We start from the raw sequence: 26,084 nt of genomic DNA on the forward strand, positions 1-26,084 counted from the left end.
AATCAACAGAAGTTTTCTTGATAGAAAGAACGAATTTCATTTTGAATAATAATTTACCCTTTTCTATATTATTCTATATTTAGAAAGAATGCAGCTGTAGTATCCCCATATTTCACCAAGTACAAGCTTCACCGCCGCTACTTACACACATTGCTTTTTATTCAGTTTTAAATTTATATCACATTAAATTTTAAATTAACAGAATTACAAAAGTTAGTCGATTCGTCAGTTAATGCTGCTGCAGCTGCAGTTTTTCCTTTACAATCATCATTGTTATAACATTTTCAATTATCGGAAGCTAATTGGTTCTGCCGTCTGGCGAAGGCGTCAGTGGCGTTGACAGGACGGCTGGGAATGGTATCTCGTAAATCGTTAGCATACACATACATAGTCAAACATTTAACATAAAGTCACACTTAAAGCTATCACTAAATTGGTTAAAAGCTAATTGCATCAGAGTCAGTCAGAGAGATGTTGGGACCTTAAGATCTACGTTTTCCAGGTGCGACACCTTCTTGTCAGGCTTACGGGCTAGTTCGTTGGCTGTTCCTGTTGCTGTTGCTGCTGCCCGGAATCGTTGGGGGTTGCTCCTGCCAGCGCTGTTGCTGCTGCGGCTGTTGCTGCTGCGGCAGCCGCTGCTGCTGCAGCTGCTGTTGTGCTGGCCGCCGTGGCATCCAGGTTCAGTGTGGTGCTACTGGCGGCCTTTTGGTTGGGAAAGAGCACCGAGTAGGCCGGCGGCGGATCCAGCTCCTCATAGTTGGGCGGCGAGGTGGCTCCCAGGTGGTCCCCGCCACCAGTTCCTCCTCCATTGGCAGCGGCCAGCGCCGCCTCCCGCTCGTTGTTGACCGCATGCTGCGATGCGGAGGCTGCAAGGGAACGGATGGATTCAATGTGAGAGCTCAAGCGACAACACAGAACTGGGGATTGGGTTGTTTTGGAATTAGTTGGATTTGGATTGCGGAAGAGTTAGACACAGTCATAGCACAGCACGTGAGTCGTAGGTTCGGTTTTTCATGTGCGGGGAAGAGAACAAGTGGGAAACTCGCATAAATACATCGCAAAATGACAGTGTCTTACTTTGACTAGACTATGGTGCAATTTAACGTACCCCAGAGGCCGCAGATGAGCAGTGCCCCACCGCACAGGAGCATGCCGAGCATCAGGTAGCCCCACGGGCCGTACTTCGATAGGTCCGAGTGCAAGCCGGAGCGCGTTGAGTTCCTGCGGGTGAAGCCGCTGCCAGCTCCAGTGCCCACTCCCATTTCAGTCGTATCGTTATCCGGCCTCTGCTGATCCCCTTCCGTGAGCAGTTTGGGGTCAATTAAGAACGGTGACCCATCGCCACCGGGTTTCTTCATATCTTTGGTTTGCACTTTGCGCAGCGTGGTCGTCGATGTGGCCGTTGAATTGTCCAAACCTACGGCTCCATCGCTTCCGTTGCGCGGCAGATCCTCCGGTGCCGTTGGAGCATCGTTGGCGAACAGATTGCGAAACACTTCCAAGGCAAACTGCTCGAATAGATCCGACTCCAGGCCGGCGGCCAGTTTACCGGCTCCCGGGCGACGGTGCTTCGAGCACAGCTCGTAGTCCTCATCGCTGTCGTACTCGTTGCTGTACGGACAATGGCGGATCCCGTCGCAAGACAGTTCCTTGGAGATGCACAAAATGGGCTCATCACTGAAAGACAATAATAGCCGGAATGCAAATCTCATTAAATCAGCTCTAGTACAAACTTGTTTCGGTGCTCTTCAATCTATTTTTGTATTTTTCTATTTCAGGCTAGTTAGGAATAGACATGTGTAATCCGACTCACCCGATCTTCAAGCACTGGTGCTTGCTGCCATCCTTGCACTGCTCGCCCTTGCCCAGCACCGTGACCATCAGCTTGGATCGAAGGGCGTGCTGGCCATGCTCCCAGACGATCTTGACGCGGCCGTGGAAGAGCCGCACCGGATCCTCCATCTCGGAGGCGGTGTCCTCCAGCTGGCAGGGATCCACTCGCCACTGGGCCGTGTGCGGATCGAGCGAGCTAAACTGTTGGGGTGAAGGCAAATATAACCTTTTAATTATGGGGGGCTGGCTAAAAGCGTGGCCTAAGTGCGTATTGAATATTTGCCGCGAAACGTGCGAGCAAACAGTTTACACGATCGAAATGCTAATCGCTTATATTCTACCCCCCTCGGCCACGCCCACGACTCGTTGACGTGACTTGAATGGCCAAGTTCAACAGAACGATCAAAAATCAACGATCGAAACTGCGAATGCAAACACATATAATGCAAAATTAAATATTTACGCTGAAAAAAATACGAAAAACAAAAAGCTGTGAAAGCCACGCCAGAAACGATAACTACGCTTCGTATGAGAATCGTGGGGTTTATAAAAATAAATCCATTAATATCGGCGCCATTTCACGTGCAGAGCGTTGATATGCCATCTACATATGCATATATATATATATATATATATATACAGATAGTATAGTAAATGGATACGGGTTCAGGCCGCTTTGTACTCTCAGGTTCAATAACTGCGACGACTTTTGTTGGTTGGTAGTGCCCATTGTAAGTACACTCGTAGTAAACAACAATTAGCCAGAGGAGTGTCCGCATCGAGAGCGGTTAAACCAGTTTTCCAAGTGATAAACACTAGATTACTAGATTTTCCAGTCGGCGGCTCATTAGGAAGACGATTCTGCGGTAATTATGCGCCCCAGCCATTTGCACATCTCACCTATTCTACGATGACGGAACAAAGAAACGCTCTATTCTGGACATGCAAATGTGGACATGCGTCCACTCCCTCGAGTCCCCAACCCATATCCATTGGTTTTCAGTAGCATAGTTTGCTTTTATGGCGACGCCAACTGTCAGTCACTCAGTCAGTCATTCAGTCAGTCCAAGTCGACGGATTTATGGCGACGCGACGCATCAGTAACCGAAAGTGTTGCTCTGGGACTGCGGTTGCTCTGGGACTGCGGTTGCTATTGCTGTTGCTGCCGCTTCCCTGGCCAAAAGCTGCAAACGTGTTTCAAATACCTAAAAGACCAAACAACCGAAAATAGAGCTACAAAAAAAGTTCCAGCAATATGGTAGAAATTGGCGCGCTTATGCAAATACCAAAACTTCTCTGGTTTCGGCGAGGAGTTTTGGCGCCGCAGAAAGTGAAACATTCCAGCCAGCTGGAGTTCAATGTCAATGAACAACGCCTTAATGGAAAGTTTCTTATTTAATCGAGCACAGAACACCTTGACAATGTCAACGATCAGCTGACGAATTACGCTTGGCTTCGCATGAGACCTGCCGGTAATTGGAGACAATTTGAGATGTCAAACTGTCTCATCGGAAAGCCACAAAAAAGTAACAATGTCAATCGAGAACTTAAACGTATATATACGCTCGATAAGTCCGCTTATGAGAACCACTTGTAATGCAGCCTGCCAAACTTAATCTATTTGACAATGGGAATTGGCAGCAATTTTGAAAAAAATCGTGATATATTCTACGTTTGATGGAATAAATTTGAGCAAATATAGAAGTGGCATAAAGTAATTACCGATGAAGTCATAATAGTTGTCATTTCATTTCTCTTATTCTAGGTTTAGGAGAATCCTGAGCTGCGGAAAATAACTGGCTACTTGTTCTTGAACCCAGCTATTTGAACTTCTTGATCCGATTCTCACACTTGAGCGCTGCGCATGCGCACTGAAGTGGTATATTTTTAAAGCAGATGAATGCGATCAAAAAAACTGGCAAATAATTCGTGCGGAAGGTGCAGAAAATGGCGAGCTCGCACTAATCAGTGAAAAAGAGTACACTTGGAAAATAATTTTAAGAAAAAATTACAATTATTATTTACATTATAATACCGACACATTCTAGAATATATGCCAGACAATCTACTATTGTTTCATGTGTGCTTAATCAGAGGCAACCTTGCCGCCACAAATGGCCACTAAGGTGAGTTCACTTACTATGTTCAGAGGGCAGGTGCGTCCCAACACCCGCGAAGGCGCCGATGAGACGATGACCCTCGTCGTGTTGAGTGGCTCCGAGGAGTCAGTAGTCAATTCGCCCGACTTGGCAGTGCGCCGGAGTTTGGACGAGTTGTTGCCTCCGGCTGCGGCAGCCATGATGTTCGTGGGCGTACTTCTGGTGGTGGCCGCATCCAGCGGCTGGCCGTGCGGCAGCTTTGGCAGGATGAGGCGCACTATGAAGCCATAGTTGGGCGGGGCACTCAGGATGCGGGAACAGGAGGCGTGCTCCGCCCCATAGAGTCCCGGCTTCAGTTCGATGATGAGACTAGATTCTTTGCCATCGCTCTCGATGAAATGCTCGTGCTGAGCGCTGCATAGTGGCTTGAAAGTAGGATGGGACAGCAGATCGCCTGAAAAAGGGAGAGTTTCGGATCGGATCAGTTTATGGAGCAGATGCCTTGGGCTCAAATTGACACGGGTCTGTTAATTTCTACATCAAATGGGCCTGTCTGATGGATGGCCAGCGCTTTGCGGTCGTTTGTATTCGGAATTCATCATCCCAACTAAACGCATTGCATGCAGACGAGATTCGCGGGCTGTCAATCAATAAATAACTCACAGCTTGACAAAAATATAGCTAAATAAAACAAAAAGAAACCCAAAGCTGCGGTGTGACAACTCCAAAAATAGAAATTTCGTGTGAATTGGCAGGGAAATGGATGGGTCTTCAATTTCGGATGATGAAACCAAACCAAACACAGTTTTGAAAATTCAATTAATAATTGAATGACTGCGTTTACCTAAAAACACAGCGCGAGAGCCCCTCTGTTCAATTATTTTGCACTCGATCTCGAACTTTGCGGCGCAAAGGTTAAAGATTCACACAAGCACTATTAAGTACTTCAATTAATAAAATACAAATACGCAAGCGTATGGCTGTGGAACCACTGGCGTGTAGGAAAACTACTTTTGCATTGTGCTGAGAGGTAGCCACATCCACACATCCATATTCTGGGTCACTGACTGCACCACATACGCGTGTGTATATACCATCATTATTATTATATTATTACCCGAGCTGTTGCAGCAACCGACTTATTGTTTGTGTTTTTGCAGCCGCCCTCGCTCTTTTTTCCACTGGGCAATTGCCACACAGCTTTTGCGAACTATTAAACATTTTATTAAACAATTTGCATTTGCTCCATGCACCCAAGTCTGAGTACAATTGCTCGTGTGAGTCTGTGCGAGTGCAATTTAGCGGCTAATTTCCATTTCGAACTTGACATTAATAGCCAAGTGGTCCGAGCTGTCCACACGTGCTACTAGACTTTCAATCATCATTTCGGCAAATGCACCCATTAGAACTGGGCTAATGACAGGCTTTCGTCAGCTTTATGGGCCAAATATGATTGATTTGAGTAATCGATTCAGATATTGTTCTAGGGAAAGTCGAACAAGTAATACTTATTCAGCTTTCCCACACAATATCTTCAATTAGTCGCAATTGTTACAGAATGAAAAGCCATTAGCACTGTAATACAATGAATTCCATACAGTTAAGTAATGATTAAGGGCCCCTTGATGGCCAACCGAGTGATCTAAAGCCACAGCGTCATTGCTAATTGGGTTAAAAGCGCACAAGCACTCCCAGCCAAATAAACATATGAATTCACAAGTTATGTTCGGTTTGTTTGGGGTTAATGCGGGGAGTTCATAGAGAAATGGGTTTACGATCCGGGCAACCAGCCAAGCGGGCAAAGAAAGAAAGGGCCGACAGTTCCACCCAATTTTTTCACTAAATATGCCGTTAATAATTTGTCTACGTTTTCAGAGCAGAACCGAGTTTTACTGATTTTTTTGGGAAAGCAATTCGCTTTCCCAGGGAAAGTCGAGTTCAGGTAAGTAAGGCGGCTATCCAAAACAGTCCGTTAAGCTTGTACCTACTGCCCAAATGGCTCCAGCATTTTCGTTTTGGGCAAGGTCAGGTTAAGTGACTCGATTACACAGATAAACATCAAGACAAACAGCTAACAAACCAGCCAGCAAACTCACAGACAAACATGGAAAACACTTAGCAGTCAACTGTTGAGCACTGAGGAAAATTGTAAGTTTGCAATACTCCAACTCAAGATAAATCCTAAACTTTAGTAATGCTGTTTTTAAAATATCTATTTTTATGACTGGATTACAAATATTTTCTTGTTCAGTATTCTAGAACTTCTAATTCAAAAGCTAATGTAATAACTAGTGTCACTCTTTCAGTGTACTTCTATATATCTGCCAATATCTCGCGATGTGTATCTTTGGCTTTTTGTGTGCGTGTGTATCTGTGTGTAGGTCAAGCAGCAGCAGCCACTTGAATTTGAAAAGGGCACATTAAAATGCGTTGTCAATGCCGATCCACAAGTTATAGTGCTACATATAGTCCCCTATGTCGAGTGGGCCAGTTTCGAGTTGTTGTTGCCGTTGTTTGGACTCAGATTCAGATTCAGATTTAGACAAAAACGGAACTTGGCCAAGAGCAAACTGCAACTGCTCGTGCAGAGATTGTCAAGCGGTTAGGGGGTTTCATGTTATTTTTTTCAGCTTTTTTTGAGTTTTGAGTTCTGTTTCTCGAGTGGCGACTGGGCATAATAAATTCTGTGGCTGCCACGCGATGCGGACGCGTGTTGCATGCTGGATGGATGGATGGATGCTGGATGCTGGATGCTGGAAGCTGGGTACTGGGCTCTGCTCACTCGTCATAATTACGCCCGGCTGCCTGCGGAAGGAGGCGGGGAAGAAAGGGGCAAGCGGAACAGTAAAAGCGCACGATGGAGAGACACTCGAAAAAAAGTTGTTGTTAAAAATTACACAACACTCGCGCACACAAACGGCAGGCACACATACACACATGCGGAGTGAGCGCCACTCGAGGCACAAACAGAAACAAACAAAAACAGTCTGCAAGTGCAGTTTGTTACACTCTTCTCCACAGGGGGCTGCCATAAACCCACAAGCCCTTCATCGAACTTGTTAAGTTTCACAATCGAATTACGGAATCGATAAGTTATCTGCAAGGCAAGCGGAAAGATTTATATATTCTTAGTTCCTTTAAGGTTTCCTAAGTCATGCATGCAACGGACAGTCCTTGTCTTCAAAAGAGTGTCAGTTAGTTAATAAATAATATTTTACTTATCAATTAATTATGACTTAAATAGACAAGAAATGGTTTTATGTATCTAACTTAAAGCAAAGTGTTTGAATTTTGCTCCAATCAATTTCTCAACGCCAAATCATAAACACTACCGCCCCCCCTTCCTTCACCCCCTTAATAATATTAACATTTTTTCGACCGACCATTTCCTCCTTATATAGAGCATTCGATTTTCTGCTATTGTCGCTCATCATTCCGTTTCCTTTATTTTTTTTGTGTGAAGCAGCTGAAATTGGGTCAACTATCAAAGTCAGAATGGCATGGGTTAAGTGCTTGTCCCTCCTTTATCTCTGTCTCTGTCGCTGTCTCTAACGCTATCTCTTTTCGTTTGTGTGCCTCTCTATCTGGCCTTGCAGCTTTCCCGCTCTCCAGCTTTCTTCTCCCGCTTTTCACGGCACCACCTCCCCCACTTCCCATCCCCACCAAAGTGCGGCCGACTTTGGACAGCGCGCTACATTTCCCGTTGGCCAATTTTCCTAATAGGTCAAGCGAATGTGTCATCATGTTGCTGTTGCTGTTGCTGTTGCTGCTGCCGCTGCTCTTGGCCACTGTCGTTGTTGTCGTTGTAATTTGTCTGTTTGCACAGCTAAAGAACGACAAAATAAATAAATTGTACAATAAACAAGAACTCATGCAACTCGAATGGCCAAGGAACTGGTCATTTGTTGCTGCAGCTGCTGCATGTTGCTGCTGCTTCTGCTTCTGCTGCTACTTCAACTGCTGCTGCTGTTGCGTGCAACACATTGGCAGACCTAACGGCAACTGTTGCTGCTTAACTGGCCAAGCAGTCAGCGGAATGGCGGCGGGTCGAGGCGGAAGCCAGTTGAACATGACTTCTAATGGCCACATACATAAATCAAAGCCCCATTTTCAGTACTTGGCAGATAAAAGAGTATTGAAAATGTTGAAAAAAAAAATGCACAAACGCCCGAAATTTCCATTGCTACTCTAGCTGAGTGCCAGCTATTTTCCTATCACTGTTTTTTTTTGTGTTTGTTTTTTATGAACAATTTGCATTTTAATTAAGCGATGGCAGATGCTTTATCGCTGCCGCTCTGGCAAAAAGTTTGAATTGGAATTGTAAAATGGGTGGGTGGGCGTGGTGCCGTGCCACCTAATTGAACCCAGATGACTTTTTCGAGTCGCGCAGCAGGCAGCTTCCATCCACAGCAGCCATATAAGCCCAGACTTGGGAGAACTTCTCAAATCCAATCCACAGATGGCTGCTGGCAACATATGTTAATTCTACTTGATATTCACAACAGCAACGGCAAAACAGAACTGGAAACCAGTTTGCAAACATGTACATGGCTAAATATACATATGAATGTTTATGACTGGATAAATAACGCTCGGCGGTTTGTTGTGCTAGCCAAAAAAAGTTCGAATAGAGTAAACACTACTCCAGATCAAGATTCGGTGTTAGATTTCGATTTAGATTCTGGGGAGAAACTCGTGTCGGGGCACTGCACAAAATTATTGTCGCTCATGATTCTCATGAATTGGTAAGTAAGAACATATGTTTAGGCTTTTGTCGCACTTAAGCTTTATCTTGCTCTTATGATTATATTGCTGTTATAATAAACGATGTATATATGTTTGATCTTAGATCCCATTTCAGTTGATCCAGTTTCGCACTGATGCAAACTTTCCATTTGAAGAGGTCAATGGAACACTGGCCCTGGCTGGGTTCTCTGTGAGAATCATCAACCATTAACATTTAAGTTAACCCCTTGTTGCAACGCCGACGATCCAGACTTGTAGTTTGCCAATCTGCCTCTTTGTCCGAGCCTTAACTGTATTTCAATGACAATGAGGTCGTCTGGCGGTTGGGTTGCGTTTTCTTATTTTCCGTTCTCCGCTTTGTGTTTTCTGAGTTTTCTGTTTCTGTTTCAAGTTTCACTAAAAATAAATTGTATTTTCTTTTATTTGGATTACATTGTTTTTAACTTTTAATTTCATGCCGTAAAACTTCCGCATGATATATTTACGCCCTCTAGACGCGTTTTCTTATTTTTTTATTTTTTTTATTGCAACCCGTGCCGAAAATGATTCACGAAACTTCACGCTTATCAGTAGGCTTTGGTGACTAGCAATCGAATTTGGCCTTTCGGCTGAAATTAAAGCCAAATCATTCTCGAAGCCATGTGCACGGCGGGATCGGTCAAATGCGGTTAAGATCGAGTGAGTGGGGGAATTGACAACCGGTTTCCCAAACAGAAACAGCACAAATAATCGGTGATAAAATTAAAAGTACACACAAAAAATGACAGTGGTTCACAACGCATTCTATAGCCGCGGATATGGGATGGGTGACTAAAAAAGTGGCCATAATGACAGAGATTAGAAAGGCAGTGGTTAACTACAGTCAATACTCGAGAACGCAAACTACGGTCAGCGGCTATGAGCTTTTTGGCTAGTGTGACATCCAAAACTCATACTCATGAGCCGTTAACTTATGTGCTCTCTTAGCATATAGCCAAATTTCAGGTTTTGAACAGCTTAAAAAGTTGTTATTTTTCAAGTTCGATTCCTGTAACTACAGTAGATTTTGGGAATACGCGATTTCTAGCTGTAACTTCAAACAAGAAAAGATTTATAATTTCGCAATTAAAACATCACCTTAAATTCAATTGGTATTAAGTTAATAGAATTAAGGAAATAATGTCCCATTTCATGCTGTAGTCAATCAATAGGAAATCCGATTATATCCATGTAATTCTTGTGATTAGAATACCTATTACCCATTTACTTTCTCGAAGTTACCGTTAATTTGAGGAAAGTTCCTACTTTAGATGTTCGACTGTATAGCAAGAAGTGAAATCCAAGTCTAAAAGTCTCGTGCGCGTGGGGAAGTACCTCTCTTGGTCAGGTCTTGTGACCCGATACTGTGCACCGATTCTTCGAATCCGGTAATTATCAAAGCGACGAGCACTTGGGTTGCCTCAAGTACCCGGTTTTTCCCCATCCTCCAATCCAACCATTATGTAGCCCATCCTATCATCTTCAATCCTCCCACCATTTCACCATTTCCACTTCTTTTCTTCACACCGTTTGCACACAATGCAGCGCAGTGGCGCCTGATTAAGTCCCCACACCACTTAAATTTCCCAGACACATTTTCATCCATTCTTTTTTCGCAACTAACCGAATACCGCTGCACTTTGGACCATGGCGGCACTGGCGGCCAACAGGGTGATCAACGCCCACGCGCAGTAAATGTGCAGAATCCGCGGGCTGTTGCGTCGCTGCTGCTGCTGCGCATGCGCCTCATGTTGTTGTTGTTGCTTCTGTTGTTGTTGTTGGGCGCAGCGGACGCAGGCGGCGGTCGCCATGTTGCTCTGTTGTTTTTGTTGTTTATAGCTGTTTTTCAGTATATTTTTTCGTATTTGTGTTTTAAAACGGCTTCTCAGAGCCGCCGATCGTCGTTTGGCTTTGCGTTTTGCCTTTACTATCCAATTTCACTCGGCGGCGGGCACTTAAACAGTTGCTTTTTGCGATATTGTCGATTGAAATTGCGCAATCTAAAACTAGTTCGCTTAGGATCAAGATCCGTTAATCGCGGAATCTCACTCGCGCGCCCTTTTATTTGTGGTTTCTTGAAAAACAAGGAGCCAAGTTTTCTGCGCCGCCCTCGGCTTCAGCGACTGGGGGCCGAAGACTTGGAACGCTGCTCTTTTGTCTCGCTTTGCGCCGCTGCTCGAACTCGCGAACCTGCTGCGACGACCGATCGAAATGAACTGATCACAGCTTTAGACTCCAACGGCGACGTCGACGCCGCTGCCGCCGCCAGTCTCAGAGAGACTCAAGCGCGGAAGCCCAGACTTACTCTATTTGCTCGAGAGAGAGCTCGACTAGAAATAGTGACAAGTCCACTGAAAGAAATTATGTACTTATAGTCAAATTATGTCTATAATATAAATATGTTTAGACCACAACATTAAAACACCACAACATCCATCATGTCGGATGAGTATTTTTTCAATAAATAAATTTGGAAATCAATAAATCTCAGGTGACTAGAACGCAATAGGGAAATACAATTGTTGGGCTTCTGGGGAAAAGATAGATCTATGTTGTAAATCGTGGCTACATAAACGATTAAAATTTTTGCGTGACATGACGAAATATTTATTTGATTTTATAAAAATTCAAAGCTAATATAGGTTCAAAAATGCGATTATAGAAATTTGATTTTCATTTCTATCTATGTTATTTCTATGTTACCATTATTTTGATCAAATGTTATAATTTTTTTGATCATAGGTCATTGTAGTGGCAAAGATCTCCTGCAGTGCATACAATCCTTTTTCTTGCTGTGCGAAGCTCGTAAACAACTGTAACTCTGCAATTTAACTAACAAAGCGAACAAAAAGACACGAGCCAAGGAAGAAGCCAAAAGAGAAATCGTGAAGGAGGAGTAGGAGGAAGAGCTGGCGGTTGAGGAGGGGGGAGGAAGGAAAGAGGTTCTCCTTCATCTGCCACCTACAACAAAAACAACAGCAACATCAGGCATGAGCAATCAGTGCAACAATGCTGCCGCTCTGCTCTGACTCATGGGAGCTTATGGCGTCAAACGGATTTTTGCATTTGCATGTTTTTGCTTTAGTCTGTGTTGTTGTGGCCGTGTGCTATATTGCGGGCCCCCTTGTTTTTTTCCTGCGTTTTTTCTCTTTTTTTCGGGAGCGGGGGTATGTAACCCAATTTTCAAACGAGTCAAGTCGATATGCGAAGAGAACGAAGTGTGCAAAAAAAAAAAAACAGAAGCAAAAAAATCGCAAAAATCAGTAAGACGCATTGGATGTGGGAGACAGAATGCGAAAATTACAGCAAAAGACGTTCGTTCGAGTGGGGCAACACAAAAATCGAAAGCAGTTCAAACAACATGTGTCAAAAGGGATGAGCACGGAATACATCTCCAGCCAACGAGATGAATGCACGCCGCATGGTCCCCGGGGGTGTGTGCATCTGTGTTTGGGCCAAATTGGAGTTTACCTTAAACCCGCCCAGATGACAGGACGCCTCGCCTCCCAAGGCCAACCGACTCGAAATTGGGTTAAAGCCCCGTTGATCCCCGTGAATCTTTAAAGGCAGCGCAGCGAGATACAAGTTTTATGTCACTGGGATTTTCGGGAACAAAGCAGTGATCTCTTGTCCTTGTCGGGGAAAAAGCGTTGCAAATTGAGTTATTTTTAACCACATTTGACCCAATAATAGAAGGTCTTGAACACAAGCAATTATCAAATTTTAAATATAATAATAACTTGAAACGTAATGTATTTGAAATGCAAAAACATTTAACATATAAAACAATAGGTTTGCGACTTTAAAGCTTCATTAAAATTTATAATATATTTGTTATAATTTTGACATATTCTACCATAAGAACGTACTTTTTCTTAAACAATGTTACTTATAGTACCTTACCTATAACCAAAAGTATCGCTTCTGTAATCTATCGAAAATTTTACAACTTTCGCGACGTCTGCAAGTTATTGAGCATTGTTTATCTTACAACGAACATATTTTGAAAAACGCTAGCCCATTGCATAAGCCAAATAAACATTCAAAACGGATGGCCCGACCCGTCGTGCCTCCCCATGTCAAAAACAACGCACTCTTGGCAACAGCAGCGCCAACTTGGCCGGTACATATCCAGCACTACATGCGCATATGGCCAACGTGAAAAACCAGGCTTCGCTTTACTAGACTGTGTACTGCAGTTTTTATGAGTGCTGTTATCGTTGGATTTGGCCGTTGGCCAGTCTTCGCAAGCTTCGAGCAGCAAGTTGCTGCTTTTGGTCGCTTGTTGCTAGTTGCAAGTTGCTGCCGGGGCAGCTGTTGTTGTTGCTGGCGTGCGTAGTTGCGGAGCTAAAAATAAACTGCATGTAATTATAGTCGCGACGACTTGTTGCACCTACCAAGTGGTTACGGCCATGCCCAAAACAAAATAAACCCGTCAAAACAACCAGCCATGTCAGCCAAGACGAGAGAGAGCGGCCTAAGGCCCAATCGTAAGAGAAACCCCATTTTGGCCAACTCTCTTCGGCAGCTTCTAGTCACGTCTACCGCCGTGGACCAGATCCGATATCGGCGCATATACATATGTATAAAAGCGTACAGCTGGGTCAAATCACGTATGCGTGTGACTGGTGGGCGCTGCGAAATCTTGTCCTGCTATCAAGACACGTTTAACTTCTTGCTGGCCAGCATCGCAGAGTCTGCGGTGGCCAGTGGCTGACCTTGGCCCCAATAAGGGGCTCGGTCCAGTCGCTGATGCCCTCGAATTGTTGCCTGATCTGATTGAAAAACTGTAAACAACTAGAACTAGCTTCGATTTCCATGGAAATAATGGTCTAGAATCTTATAATTGAGCTTAACTTGTGAGGAATTTATTTCATCATAGGTATAAATTCTTTTATGTTTTTCTAGTCTTATGCCAAAACAATTTATTGTATACATTACCTTACAGCGACTTTACATAAGCATTACATGCACACTAACGCGGTCAGTAGATGCGGACGTTTCTGGTACTACGGTGAGTAATTTACATTTACTGTCGTTACTACATTACACAAATTTTGACGTTTGAGTAATGAAATAAAAAATAAAAAAAATGGGAATTCTAATAAAATCAATTAAAGATACATTTTTGTAATTCCTAAATCAATAAATGATCAATAAAGCTGCATGTATAATACAAATACATATGCAAATAAGTAATAAAAAAGATTGTTTTCAAATCATGTTTTTATAAACATTTAAAGGCAGTAAAAAACCTTATTAATTACTTGAAATAATTCTAAACAACCTTTTCCATAGTAATATAATCTGTTACCATGATATTATAAACTTCTTTGCGCACATATCACAACATTTTAAATAAGTATTTCTGCATACTTAAGCCAACATTTTCCTATTCAAGTATTAATATACCATGAATTATATATGACTTTAAAAAATGTTCCGTGCAAAAATAAAATACACTTGTTATAAGTTTTCTTGTATATTTTAATATTTTTACGTAAATTAACTTAAATTACGATAATTGTAACATCAGCATAGAATATTTACAAAATGGAAATACTACGAGAGGATTGAATGCAATGCCGTGATCAATGAAACGATTTCTTTTTCAGGGAAAATGTGCAACCTGAGGACAGTTCAGGAAAAGAGAAGAAACAAAACTAAGGAAGAAGTTAAAGTCCAGAGGGTCTTTCAGGGGCACACGATGATCATGTCTAGTTGAGTAGCTAAATGGCATTTGTTTGGACTGCGGCGACTCGACTCGATCGCGATGTCTATCTGCGGCGCAGATGCATCATGGACTCCAGCGAACTGTGGTCCAATGTGGCTGCGTGCTCCAGATCCTCGCTGCTGGCGTTCTCCTCGGCCACGTTTACAAACGTGCTGGATAACTCCCCGTTCAGGCGGTTTATGCTGCCCGTTCCAATGTCGTACATAAAGATCTCCTGCTCAGCGGATGGATCTGTGGATCTAGAAGGAAAAAAAGGAGTATCAGTATACTTTCAGTCCTAGTGAATTCTTCGGTAATCTACTTACTTTGCCACCAGCAGCACGACGGACTGCAGTTCCAAGTCCGTACGCGATTCCTTCTCCAGCCAGCGCTTGAAGTTCTCTTTAGTAGGTTTCTTCAGCAGCGTCTTGATGAGCTCACCGCCCAGGAACTTGACCTCTTTGCCATCAGCGCTCCGCGCCTCACCAGCCGCCTGTCCAGGATTTTGGGCCTCCACGGGAGCCAGGACTACCACGCTGACAATGCGCTTGCCCAGCAGCTCCTCGCTGTCGGGAATTGGGAATTGTGCTCCGTTGATCTTCAGAGGGAGGTAGCGGTTGTACTGTTGCCGTTCGGCCAAATCCACCGGGGTCACCACGGTGGCATCGGTGCGCACATACTTATCGCTCACACTCTGACCCTGAGCGGCATCATAGCGCACCACCTTTACATCGAGATCCTGTTTCTGGGGCAGAGAGTTCGTCTGCTTCACGCGATCCAGCTGCTTCTCGCTGAGGGCCACCTTATCTCCATTGGGCTTGACCACGGTCAAAACCTTGTTGGTCTCGGCAATCTGGGCACCACCTCCGGCTCCATAGAAGTGCTGCAGATGCTCGGCGGGCAGGTTCTCTAGGGCAATATCCCCCTGCTTGTCATAGTCCAAAATTGAGATATCGGCATTGTTCAGGATACCGGAGGAGAAAAGTTGCTGGCGGAGATCATCTGGCACTTCGTCGGGCAATTGGAGTAAGGTCTGCGAGGCCTTGCCATTCGGAGCAGTGGCAGGAGTGGAAGTAGGAGCGGGAGCAGAAGCAGAAGCCGGTGCTGCAGCAATTTGCTGAGCCTGTTGCTGCACCTGCTGTGGCACCTTCTTATCCTTCTGGTTGCGCTGCTCCAGCTCCTTGAACACGTCCGAGTGGTAGGTGGATACACTGAAGGGCGAATTATCCGTGGATGGAGCACTGATCAGAGATGAGGCAGGCTGCCTGGGCTGTTGGGCGAAGTTGGTGCTGGCCTGAGCCTGCAGAGCCGCAGACTGAGCATTAATGTGCACCACAGGCTCATTAGCGGTCTGGGAGTACTGGCTATAGGTCACATAGTTGGAGGATGGGGGCACTGGGGTCACCACCATCACTTTCTGGCCATGAGTGGACTCTGCGTAGACGGGAGGTTGCGTTGGGGCTGCACTGGGAAAGCTGCCGAATTGCGATTGCTGGACACCAGATGATCCTGCCGTTATATAGTGCCCAGAGATGTGCTGCTGAGCCGTGGGTCCCAAGTTGGGAGCAGGTACATCGTGGATCACCTCATTCCTCGTGCTGCTATATCCAAACTGCTGTTGTTGCTGCACCTGCTGCTGATGATATTGCTGCTGTGGCTGCTGTGCGGCAGCAATTGGATTCTGTACGGTCTCTGTGATGTGTTGCTCGAACTTGGGAATGGACTTAAGCAGCTCCGTCTCCTTTGATGGCTTGATGTCAAAATAGTTGAGAGCGCTCTGATGATGTTGCTGCTGCGCCTGCTGCTTCTGCTGGGAGTAGTATTCTGGGGGTGGAGTGGGTGAACGCACCACAAACTGTGGCTGCTGCACAAATTGGGGTTGACGAACGAACTGATAAGATTGCTGTTGATGCGGCAATTTCTGTTGCTGCTGCGGCTGATAGTGTTGCTGCTGCTGCTGTTGGTAGTTCGCATTGTCCAGTTTGACGGGCAGAGGTAGGGGTTTGGCCGGGGCCACAGGTGCTGGTGTGGGGCGGAACTTGACGGGCTGGTAGGGAGCAGGGGTCACGCTCTTTGGCGGAATGGTTGGAAAGAATGGCACCTGGACCTGTTTATGCGGAGGTTTCTGATACTGTTGTTGCTGCGGGGCCTGCTGCTGATGCTGCTGTGGTGCCTGGTGATGTTGATGCTGCTGCGTTGCCGGCTGATGCTGATGCTGCTGTTGATACTGATGCTGTTGTTGGTGCTGCAGCTGGTGCTGCTGTTGGTGCTGCTGCTGGTGCTGCGGCTGGTGATGTTGCTGCTGTGGGTACTGCTGATTGTGGTTGATGTAGAACTGCGACTGTTGCACCAGCTTGTTGAAAATGGTCTGGGAGGAAGTGGAGGGCAATTGCTGCTGGGTGATGCTGGGGCGATGAGGCTGCTGCACCTGTTGCTGGGGCGCTGGTTTCGGGTAGTTGGGGGGAGGACCCACCAGAGCCGATGGCGGCCTGAAGTAGTTGTTGCTGTGCTGCGTGGGCAGTTGCTGTTGTTGCTGCTGGTAGTTGATACCCGACTGTTGGTAGTTGCTGCCAAAGAGCATATTGGAAATAGGTCCTGGCCGGGATCCAAAGTTGTTCTCTCGTCCGTAATCCGCTCGGGTATTGCTCACATAGCTGCCCTCCGATTTGGAGGACACCGAAGGCGGCAGTGCCACCACTTGGCGTTGAATGCTTTCGGCATCGTGCTCCTCCAGAATGTGACCGGTCTGGTGCTTGTTCTCCGCTCCGAACGACACATGAATACCGGAGTTACTGTGGTATTTCTCCGAGTCCGGGTGGATAATAGTACGCAGGGTGGTGGATTTTAGCGGGGGCAGGGGCGTAACCGGATACTGGATGACTTCTTCCTCCTCCTCTTCTTCCTCCTCGTTGTCGTCGTTGTTCAGCGAAGCAATCGGCGACTCCAGATGCAACTTGTTGTTTTGATCCTTCTTGTAGTTCACATAGAACACGTGCACCTTCTCCTTCTTTTTCTTCTTCTTGGTCACAATCGGCTGGGCGGGCTCTTCCGCTAATGTTTCATTGGCATCCTTGATGATGATCTCGATGATGGGCTCTGGAGCCTCCAAATACTGAGGATATTGAGCATAGGCGGGTCCAAAGCTTCCGGGATATTGAGCTGAAATTAGGAAAAGTTATTACTTAGTCTTGGAGTTAATAATAAATCGAATTGCAGCAGATTTCACTTTCATGAAACACTTTCATTACTTTGAATGAAGTACCACGAAATCGTCGGATAATTTATACAAAAATTAATATTGGTATTTTGCCAAAACTAGTGCCAGTTAGGGACTGAAATCTGCCCAGTTAACTTACCAACTGCACTCTGACCATTGAAGTAACCACTTTGGGGATAATAGCTCGCTGCGTTGTCCACGTAGCCAGCCCTCCGGGATGCCACTTCCGGATACAGATAACCGGCATTTCCAAAGTCATAGAGCGTTCTCTTTCCACGATTCTCGCCCGGCTTTAAGGCCTTAGATTGCCGGGTGGTGGAGGTGTTTGTGGTCTTGGAAGATGGCGATGGAGATGCGGATGGCGATGGTTGTTTGGTGGGTTTATCGGACTCAGCCTTTGGATTAGCTATTTTAGGCTTAACCGACGTGGTGGTGCTGGTGGTAGAGGATGATGATGAGGCAACTCCAAAGGCCAAGAGCGCCAGCGCCAACTGCAAAGTGAATAGAAAGTGTTGGATTAGTACTGGTGCCAAAATATTTTAATTAAAACTTCGTGGAACTCGAATTTGGTTGGATTAGGCCATAGCCAAAGATACTAATCAGCCTTGGAAGCGAAATATATTCGGGTGAAATTGTTGGTAGGCAAAACATCTGAAAGGCAAACATAAATCTTCCAGATAAGTCTACTGCCATGTAAACACATGGCTCCTGGAAACAGATATTTTAATTGATATTTGGTGGACAAGGTCGAGACCCCGACAAAGGCCCAAAACCGAAAAGAAACTTTTACCGGCCGAAATATTAGATGGCAAAACAAATTGGTGAGCGCCAAAAAAGGCGAATTAAAAGCGCAATAAACTCGAACATCTCCAGTTAACAAGACCACAAACAAATTAGCCCCGGCAAAAATGTGGACGTGTTTGTCTATTTTTTCACTTTTTTGCATTGGGTCAATGTCAAGTTGGGGCTGCGAGTTGGAGATGGATATGAAATGGAGAGGCTGAGATTGAGCTGTCGACCACAGAATTGACTCAACGCCAGCTTGGTAACTTGATGGGTTAAAGGCAAGGCAAGGCAATAGTCAAGCATTTCATTTCGGCCCGGTTTCGCCTTTTAATTTGGCATATCGCGATGCGGTTAATCGGCGAACTGGGGGCCATTGAGTCATCCATCCGTCATCAACGGGCGGAGAAGGCGGAAGAGGCAGCCGGGCCTTTCTGGCTTAGCCGTGAAAGTTGCCATGGAGCGCGGCGACGAATTTCAATTGACCGCGGGAGCCGCTTTCTGGCCACGCCCACGCAAAAATGCCAAACGACACAAAAGAAAAGCTCAATTCTGTCTTGAATTTTTCACCAAACTTTCCAAACTGCACTTGGACTGCAAATGTCAGTCGAGTCAAACCGGTGTGCTTGTGAGTCTATGTGTGGGCGCTTGACATTTGATTTGTATCTAAATAGTAAAGTACGAGTGCGAGTATAACACATTTTGATGGCTGAGCAGAAAGTGAAGTGAAAATAATACACACTCGACGGACAATACGGACAATAAGCGTTACCCACTGCCATAAAGATCGGGGGCTTGGCCCAGTTGAGGCTCTGTCGATCGGTGGCGTATGCGCAATCACACGGTAGTCTCGCCTGATTATGGCATCTCTGGGCCGCATTGTTTTTGCAGGGAGGCGTCTGCAGTGTCATGTCAAAACGGAAGCTGTGAGACCGTGTTTTGACAGCCCAGCCGACAGCCTGTTCCTTTGTTTTCACAGTTTTAACGCAGACATTTTGACAGCTTAATGATTGCAGCTCTTTTAATTGCAATTACTGACTGGAGCAGTGATGTCACCGCTCTATTTGGATGGGGGTTATGCCACAACCTTTGCGATGCCACATATGCTAATCAGTAAAGCCCACACAAACGAACCGATTATCCAACAGTCACTTCCCAAAAGAAACTGTCACATTACCATACCCGACCATCTAACTGACCTATGGCCAAGTCCATTTGGACGCTGCGTAGTCCAGCTGCTGCAGCTCGCACACTCCGCTGACCACATACAATGGGCAAATGTCAAAGATTTGCCAAAACAAAGCCAAACAAAATATGAAGCACATAAAGACACAAAAAGAGAGAAATAATCAAATCAACATCACCATCGACAGAGCCCTGTCTGCGAACAACCAAAAGCAGTTCATGAAAAGAAAGATGCTAACAATGGGAGAAAGTTACACACCATGGCACTCAGTAAAAAGCCATCAAAATTCATCTCAAGCCAGAGTCCCAAAATACTCGACAGCTGAACTCGCACATTAACATAACGAAAATGTTTACAAGCCAATAAATCCGATGTCAGCCAGAGTTTTCCTTCGTTTGGCCAAAAAACGCCAGAATTACGCAACCGGGGCAAGACAAAATCTTATTAATGAAAAAGCAGAAGAAACCCGAAAATCTTGGGCAAGCATTTAGTGGGCTAGTGTAAATCAACGGCAGGCACTTCTCTAACTGCTGCTGTTGTGCAATGGTCCAAATGGGATGAATATTGTGGCTTAGATGGAGGTGGGGGTGGGGATAACCAGTTGACCGCAGGACTAACAACTTGTGGCATGTGGTTAAGTGCGCCAAGTGGCAGCTACAACTGATGGTCGGCACGTTTCTGCGGTTGGTTTTTTGCTTGCTTTGGTGTTTACGTTGGTGTACCAGACGATTGGCCAAGTGAAATCTGCCCGACAACTTGTCTAAATTTGCAACTGACAAATAGCCAGGGAAGTTCTCATGTAAACAGTGTTTATATTCCGCTGCTTTGTTGTCTGAATGGATAAATCATATGGTAAAAAAGAAAAAAAAATCCGCCTGCACTTGATGATGCACTGTTATGATATGTGCCCGTTGATCTGCCATTGTTAGGCTGTCTGCCATGTGAATAGATTGCAGATTGCAGAGACACACACCGTGCCTGTGACACGGCACAATTATTCTGGCCAACAACTTGAAAGTCATCTTCGTGAGAACCACCGCATAAGCAGTTAGCCCAGAATCGCAACTTGTCTGCAGGCCAATTACTCGAGTGGGTAGGAACGTCAGTCATCGCAAAGTGATGCAAATGTTGCCAAAGCCTAATGTCTGAGAACATTATACGCTAGACGGCACTAAGCTGTAACTGACATCATTTCCCGTTGCCGAAAAAAAAAATATATAGTATAAATCATCGCGAAAAGAAACCGAGGCGGATGTAAATAATGCGTCACTTTCGCGTTCGTTTTCTCGCGAAATTGCCAACAATCAGGCAAATCCTTATAATTATATCTCAGACCCTGGTTGCATAAGCCAGCAGCTGTCCAAGTGGAATAACTGTAGCGCGACCAACAGGAATGAAGAAAGGAAGTGAGTGCTCAAATTGAGGTGTAGAAAATGTGAGACTTGCGAAAACAAACGAAAGACTGCAGCGACAAACTTGGCATGCGAGCTGTGCGCATAGATCACAGACCCCCTGTTTCGCAGAGCCGAACTAAATGGTGTAAAAAACCCGTGTACGAAAATAAAACATTTATCGTTTTTATGCCGTCATTGTGTCTTAGAAGTGCCACACGATCAACGAAAACGGAAGTAAGCGACACGCCAGTCGGGAAAATGTGGACCAGGCCATAAACCATTTCGCTGGGGGGCGGCCCTTCAGATAACGCCAAAACGATGACGACGCGGAGAAACAAAAGGTGAAAAATATGATGAATTATTAAATGAAATGAAAAATGAAAGTGTTTTTATGCTTCTGCTGCTGCGGATGCTTCTCCGCCGGTTAAAGGGCACACAGAGAAAAATTCAGACGAAAACTCTTTAAATTTTTGGATTTTATGCTAAATCATTCCCATACAAATATTTAAGTGCTTTGGAAAGTCAATGTATTAGTTGGCTTAATAAAAGTTAAATTAGAGATTTCCTTCAAAACCTTAAAAAAATTTAATTATAAACCCACATGATTGAAAGTAGGTAGCAAAAATGATTGAATCCCATTTGTTTACTCTTATGTTTACTTTCCTATGGGTTGTTAACCATTGCAGTGTTTGTCCACTTGTCAACAGATTTGTAAAGATTTGGAAGGCGTATGTAAATGAATATCGAATTACTATTAAACGAGATAAATCTATATCTTACGCATACTGGGAATTCTGTGTAATTATTAAGATAAGTTTAGCTTTTCAACGACCTGCTGATAGGAGCTATTGTGGTGTGAAGAAAACACCACGAATAATGACCACTTTGGATGCTATTTTTGCGCGTGTATATCCCAGCGTGACATGTATTGGCCCCGAGAAAGCTGGCCAGCAGAAGAAGATCCACCTGTGCCGACAAGTGGCAACATTTCGTGTGCGTGCCCCGTGGAAACCGAGCTCCACCAGCGGGTGTGGGAAGCGCTCTTGGCAGGTCGGACCTGTGCGTGAGCCCCGCCAGCCGAGTTGAGCCGAGCTGATCTGCATAATGGGCACTACTGTCGAACGATGGCTGAGATGGCTGCACGGCTATGGAATCCGGTGCATGCCAAAACAAATGTAAAAGTTGTTCCACCACTCTCCAAGGGATCTCGACCACGAATGGGGGAGCTCTCGACTTGATTGCAGGCTTTTCCTCATTCAAATGAGGGCGCCAAGAGTCCAGAGATCTCAATAGTAATTTGACCAATGCAATTCACCTCATATTTCTGTCATTTGTGCAATTTTTGCAATGTGTCAATTGCAAATTACCGGGTAATGAGTAAATTGAAAGGCAATCGAACAAATATTGCGTATTGTCACTGACAACAGCGTTATGCAAACGGCGACAAATCAAGCAAATTAGCTGGTAAGACACGAGTGACCAGGCACAGTTGGTGTGTCCAACACAACACCTAGAGTATGCCCATCGGTGGTCACAAACAATTGGCCACTGCAAATATTGCCACCGAAGGGGGACGAAAACAAAAGACTTAGGCAACGAACTCGAGGCTCGTCTTGCGGCCGAGTGGAAATGAAAGGTAAATCCTAATTTAGCAGCCAATCAAATGATACAATCCCAATTAACTAACCAATTCCAAAACCCATTTCTGTTGAGGGCGGTCAGTGGCAGACGCTCGGCTGGTTTTTAATGTATTGCCTTTAATTACTTAACTGCGGTGACGAGCTAAGCGATGAGCAAGGTCGTTGCATAAAATAAATAAAAATCAAATAAACAATCAGTAACCCTCCAAGAAAAAGCTCGCATAAATTAAACAAACCTGGTCGCCAGGTCGCTGATAGCCAGCCGGAACCGCGATGAACTCTGGCCGCATTCACGACCGCATTACGTAATGCTCTCTTTCGCCCTCTCATCGTCGGAGAAAATACAAATAATTAAGAGGCCCCCAAATATGTTAACGCCACAAATTAGTAGGCTGCCTAATCGACATCCGAGCAATTTCGGTTCACCATTAATATTCATGGGGAATGCGTGCAGTCTGCAGTTCAAGATGCTGGTCGCTTGAGCAACACATTTAATTAAATAAATATAAGCCCGCGCGATGACCACCGAACTGCGGATACTTGTACCGAGTGTAATTGCGCGCCAAACAGAAAATTGTCTGCGGTCGAAAACCGCATTCCGAAATATGAATTCGTGTGTCGCCGCAACCCCATCCCCAGCGCCATGGCACATCGGTACATCAGTACATTCACATCTGGCCGCTGCGAGAGCCGAAAAACTGGCCACTGGCAACTCGTCTTCAATTGCAAAAGTTTCCTTTTATTTGGTGAGCATCTTTCGACGCCAGCAAGGAAATAATTGAACGAGAAGTGAAAGGTGCATTCCTTGCGTCCAAAGAAAAATATCGCAGGGCTGCACTTGCCGAAACTTTCGGCAGCCATTCCATAAACATTATAATAATTGAATCAACATGAAAATCCAAATCAAAATCCAAATCCCAATTCGAAGACGGAGACGAATATATCCAATCAACTTTCTACACTACAAGCAACAAATGGGCAGTTTGCATGCGTGCAGCATATTAAAATATGCTCAGCCTCGGCCTATTTGGGGGACTACTAGTTTTGGCCCAGAGGAAACACAACAGGTGCTGAAGTCAATGGGTGTCGTGAATAGCCGCTGGCCAAATAGCCCCAAGCTGAAAGCCAGAAAGTCCATTCTTCTTGGCTTAACAAACATGCGCAATGACAATCAGCATTTTCTTTTCCATTCGGCTGAAAATTAGCCATGAAATGCTCGTAGTTTTCATTACAATCCAAATAATTACTTTCTGGGCCAGTTCCACTTTGGCATTTATTTGGAATTGCATTCAATGTGTGGAGCAGAAAAGAAGTTCAATAAACGAAGCCACTTACACGTCTTTTGTAAAGGTTACACACATCATGATCCAAATAGCAATAGCAGCCACTAATGATCATCACGGGGATTTTTGGCTGCAAAAGTTTAGAGTCATCTCTGGGTGCTTTTGCAAAAGCCACATCTGATGGCCATTTGGCGCCTCGATTTTGAAAGGCAGACGAACACAAAGATACAGACTTGCAGACAGCAATCGAAAGGAGGACAGTTTGGATATGCTCTCAGATCTCGTGTTGATTTTACTGATGATGCAGATGAAGACGTTAAATGAGCGCAGAAACTGCCCATTCGGTTCTTCAGCAGGTGGCTGATTGCATTTGATTCCATATTGCAAAAGGAGTTGATTGTGTAAATAATGAGCAGCACGGAAAAAAATCATTTGTAAGTTTTCTATTGAAAATCTTGCTATGTTTTTGCAGAATATGAAGAAACACGTTTTCATTTCCCCTTTAAATCAATCATTGAGTGTGAATGAATTTGATTTATGGATATTTTACGTAATTCTTTCATAAGTTTCAATTAACAATGCCACACATTGAATTCGATGTTAAAGAATAGAAGACCTTTAGACTAAAACAAACCAAACAAAAATCTAGGGACTTAATAAAACCACCAATACTAATTTCCATATCTCTGTATGGAATGCTCATTTGTCAGATGTCTTGTGTATGCATGGAAAGACTACATCAATAATCAACCAATTCCAAGAAAAAAATTTGTGGGTAGAAAATCCCCGTAATCATATTAGAGGCCAAGAAATTTGTAAAAAGAAAAACAAATATAGTAATCAGGGAAAATTGCAAATCAGGCAATGGCACTGCTAACAAGAGTCGTGGAAACAATGAGACAATTTTCTGGGCAAATCCACACATGTGCAAGTCGGATGGATAAAGAGATCCATGAGATAGGCCGACATTTCTTCGCGTAACAAGTGCCAAGTTGAAGTGTTGGAGTCGCGGCAGCCGGAAGGCAATTTACACTTGGCTTACTTCGCTTACTTTTGTTTGTGCCCTGTAATGAAATGACACGATTTGTCAATGTCACCGGTGGGGAAGATGGGGTCGCAGATCGCAGGTCAAGCTAGCGTTGACACCTCTGGTGATTAATGAGCCTTAGATGGTTACATAAGTAGCCACTTAGCATTGAAAATAGATGTCCAGGCTCCACACACTTACCAAAAATGGCAGGGTTCTCATCGCGGCAGGATGCAATTTAATCCCGGGTCCGTGGCAAAAACAGCTGTTAAAAATCAAAACTATATTTAATAAGCACTCGCGTTTAGTTGGCTTTAAAAATAAATATAGTCGAAATTGCACTGCACCCACTTCTCTGGCGATTATCCTTCAACGCGGATCAGGACACACACTCGCAATTGGGGGACACGCGCGGAGCAATTGTGGGAATCGCAACCAGGCCGAGTCGCTGCCGTATTGTAACTGAAACTTGAAGTCGAATGTGGCCAACAACTTGGCCAAAACGAAGACGAAGCAAGCGAAAGAGAGAAACGCAATGGAGAGAGAGTTGCAATCTCTTCGTCATGAAGATGGACCCTCCTCTCACCTCGTGGTGGGTTTTGTGGTTCAACTTGAAGATTCCGATACCAGATTCAAGTATTCTCAATCAAAGCATCGAAAGTGAATCTGGATGCCAGCAGCAAAAAAAAAAAAACAAAAACAAAAGCAGCCCGGCCGATTTTACTTTCAATGGCAAGCGCTTCAGACGAGGAAATGAAAGAGAGTAGCCCGTAATGAAACCGAAGTTGAAATTGTGCCGCCAGCTGTCTGGTCAATGTGTGTTAAAATCGCCGGCAAAATGTCGGACAAGCAAACCCAAAAGTGGGCACATTAAGAGAGCCACGCCAAAAATACAATGCCTGGGCAACAACAACCCATACAAATGGCCCAAAACAATAACACAATCGAATAACTAATGAACAGCTTGTGCAGATTTCGGTGGCTCTGGGATCTCATTTTATGGCTCCTTGGATTACCAGCGATTTGACAAGCCATACAAAAGAGTAGGGAGTGAAAGGAAGTGCAACCAGTTTTGAGAAATTATCATAATAAGCCGTTCTTATGCGATAAACATATTTTGGGACAGTAGGGCAAATTAAATGGGT

General features: G+C 44.7%; 2 protein-coding genes across 4 annotated transcripts; both read right to left on the reverse strand.

Annotated features, from left to right (window-relative positions):
- Nucleotides 1–138: 138 nt before the first annotated feature.
- On the reverse strand, nucleotides 139–10,914 carry LOC117136632. Of its 2 annotated transcripts, none has more exons than XM_033297621.1 (5): nucleotides 10,321–10,914; nucleotides 3,974–4,386; nucleotides 1,814–2,034; nucleotides 1,109–1,677; nucleotides 139–866 (listed from the first exon to the last, which is right to left on the reverse strand). In XM_033297621.1, the coding sequence occupies exons 1-5, from the start codon at nucleotides 10,505–10,507 to the stop codon at nucleotides 532–534; spliced, it is 1,725 nt and encodes a 574-aa protein (XP_033153512.1). In that variant the 5' UTR covers nucleotides 10,508–10,914; the 3' UTR covers nucleotides 139–531. The 2 variants fall into 2 exon arrangements, with proteins under 2 accessions (XP_033153512.1, XP_033153514.1); XM_033297623.1 differs by having other exon boundaries at nucleotides 794–866; nucleotides 1,078–1,677.
- A 3,266-nt stretch (nucleotides 10,915–14,180) lies between these two features.
- LOC117137258 lies at nucleotides 14,181–25,400 on the reverse strand. 2 transcript variants are annotated; one of them, XM_033298620.1, is made up of 5 exons: nucleotides 25,291–25,400; nucleotides 25,141–25,204; nucleotides 17,766–18,117; nucleotides 14,736–17,568; nucleotides 14,181–14,669 (listed from the first exon to the last, which is right to left on the reverse strand). In XM_033298620.1, the coding sequence occupies exons 2-5, from the start codon at nucleotides 25,159–25,161 to the stop codon at nucleotides 14,474–14,476; spliced, it is 3,402 nt and encodes a 1,133-aa protein (XP_033154511.1). In that variant the 5' UTR covers nucleotides 25,162–25,204; nucleotides 25,291–25,400; the 3' UTR covers nucleotides 14,181–14,473. The 2 variants fall into 2 exon arrangements, with proteins under 2 accessions (XP_033154511.1, XP_033154512.1); XM_033298621.1 differs by having other exon boundaries at nucleotides 25,141–25,220; nucleotides 25,291–25,393.
- Between the last annotated feature and the right edge of the window lie 684 nt (nucleotides 25,401–26,084).

The sequence above is a fragment of the Drosophila mauritiana genome, chromosome 2R (assembly GCF_004382145.1).
Source record: "Drosophila mauritiana strain mau12 chromosome 2R, ASM438214v1, whole genome shotgun sequence".
NCBI lineage: Eukaryota > Metazoa > Arthropoda > Insecta > Diptera > Drosophilidae > Drosophila > Drosophila mauritiana.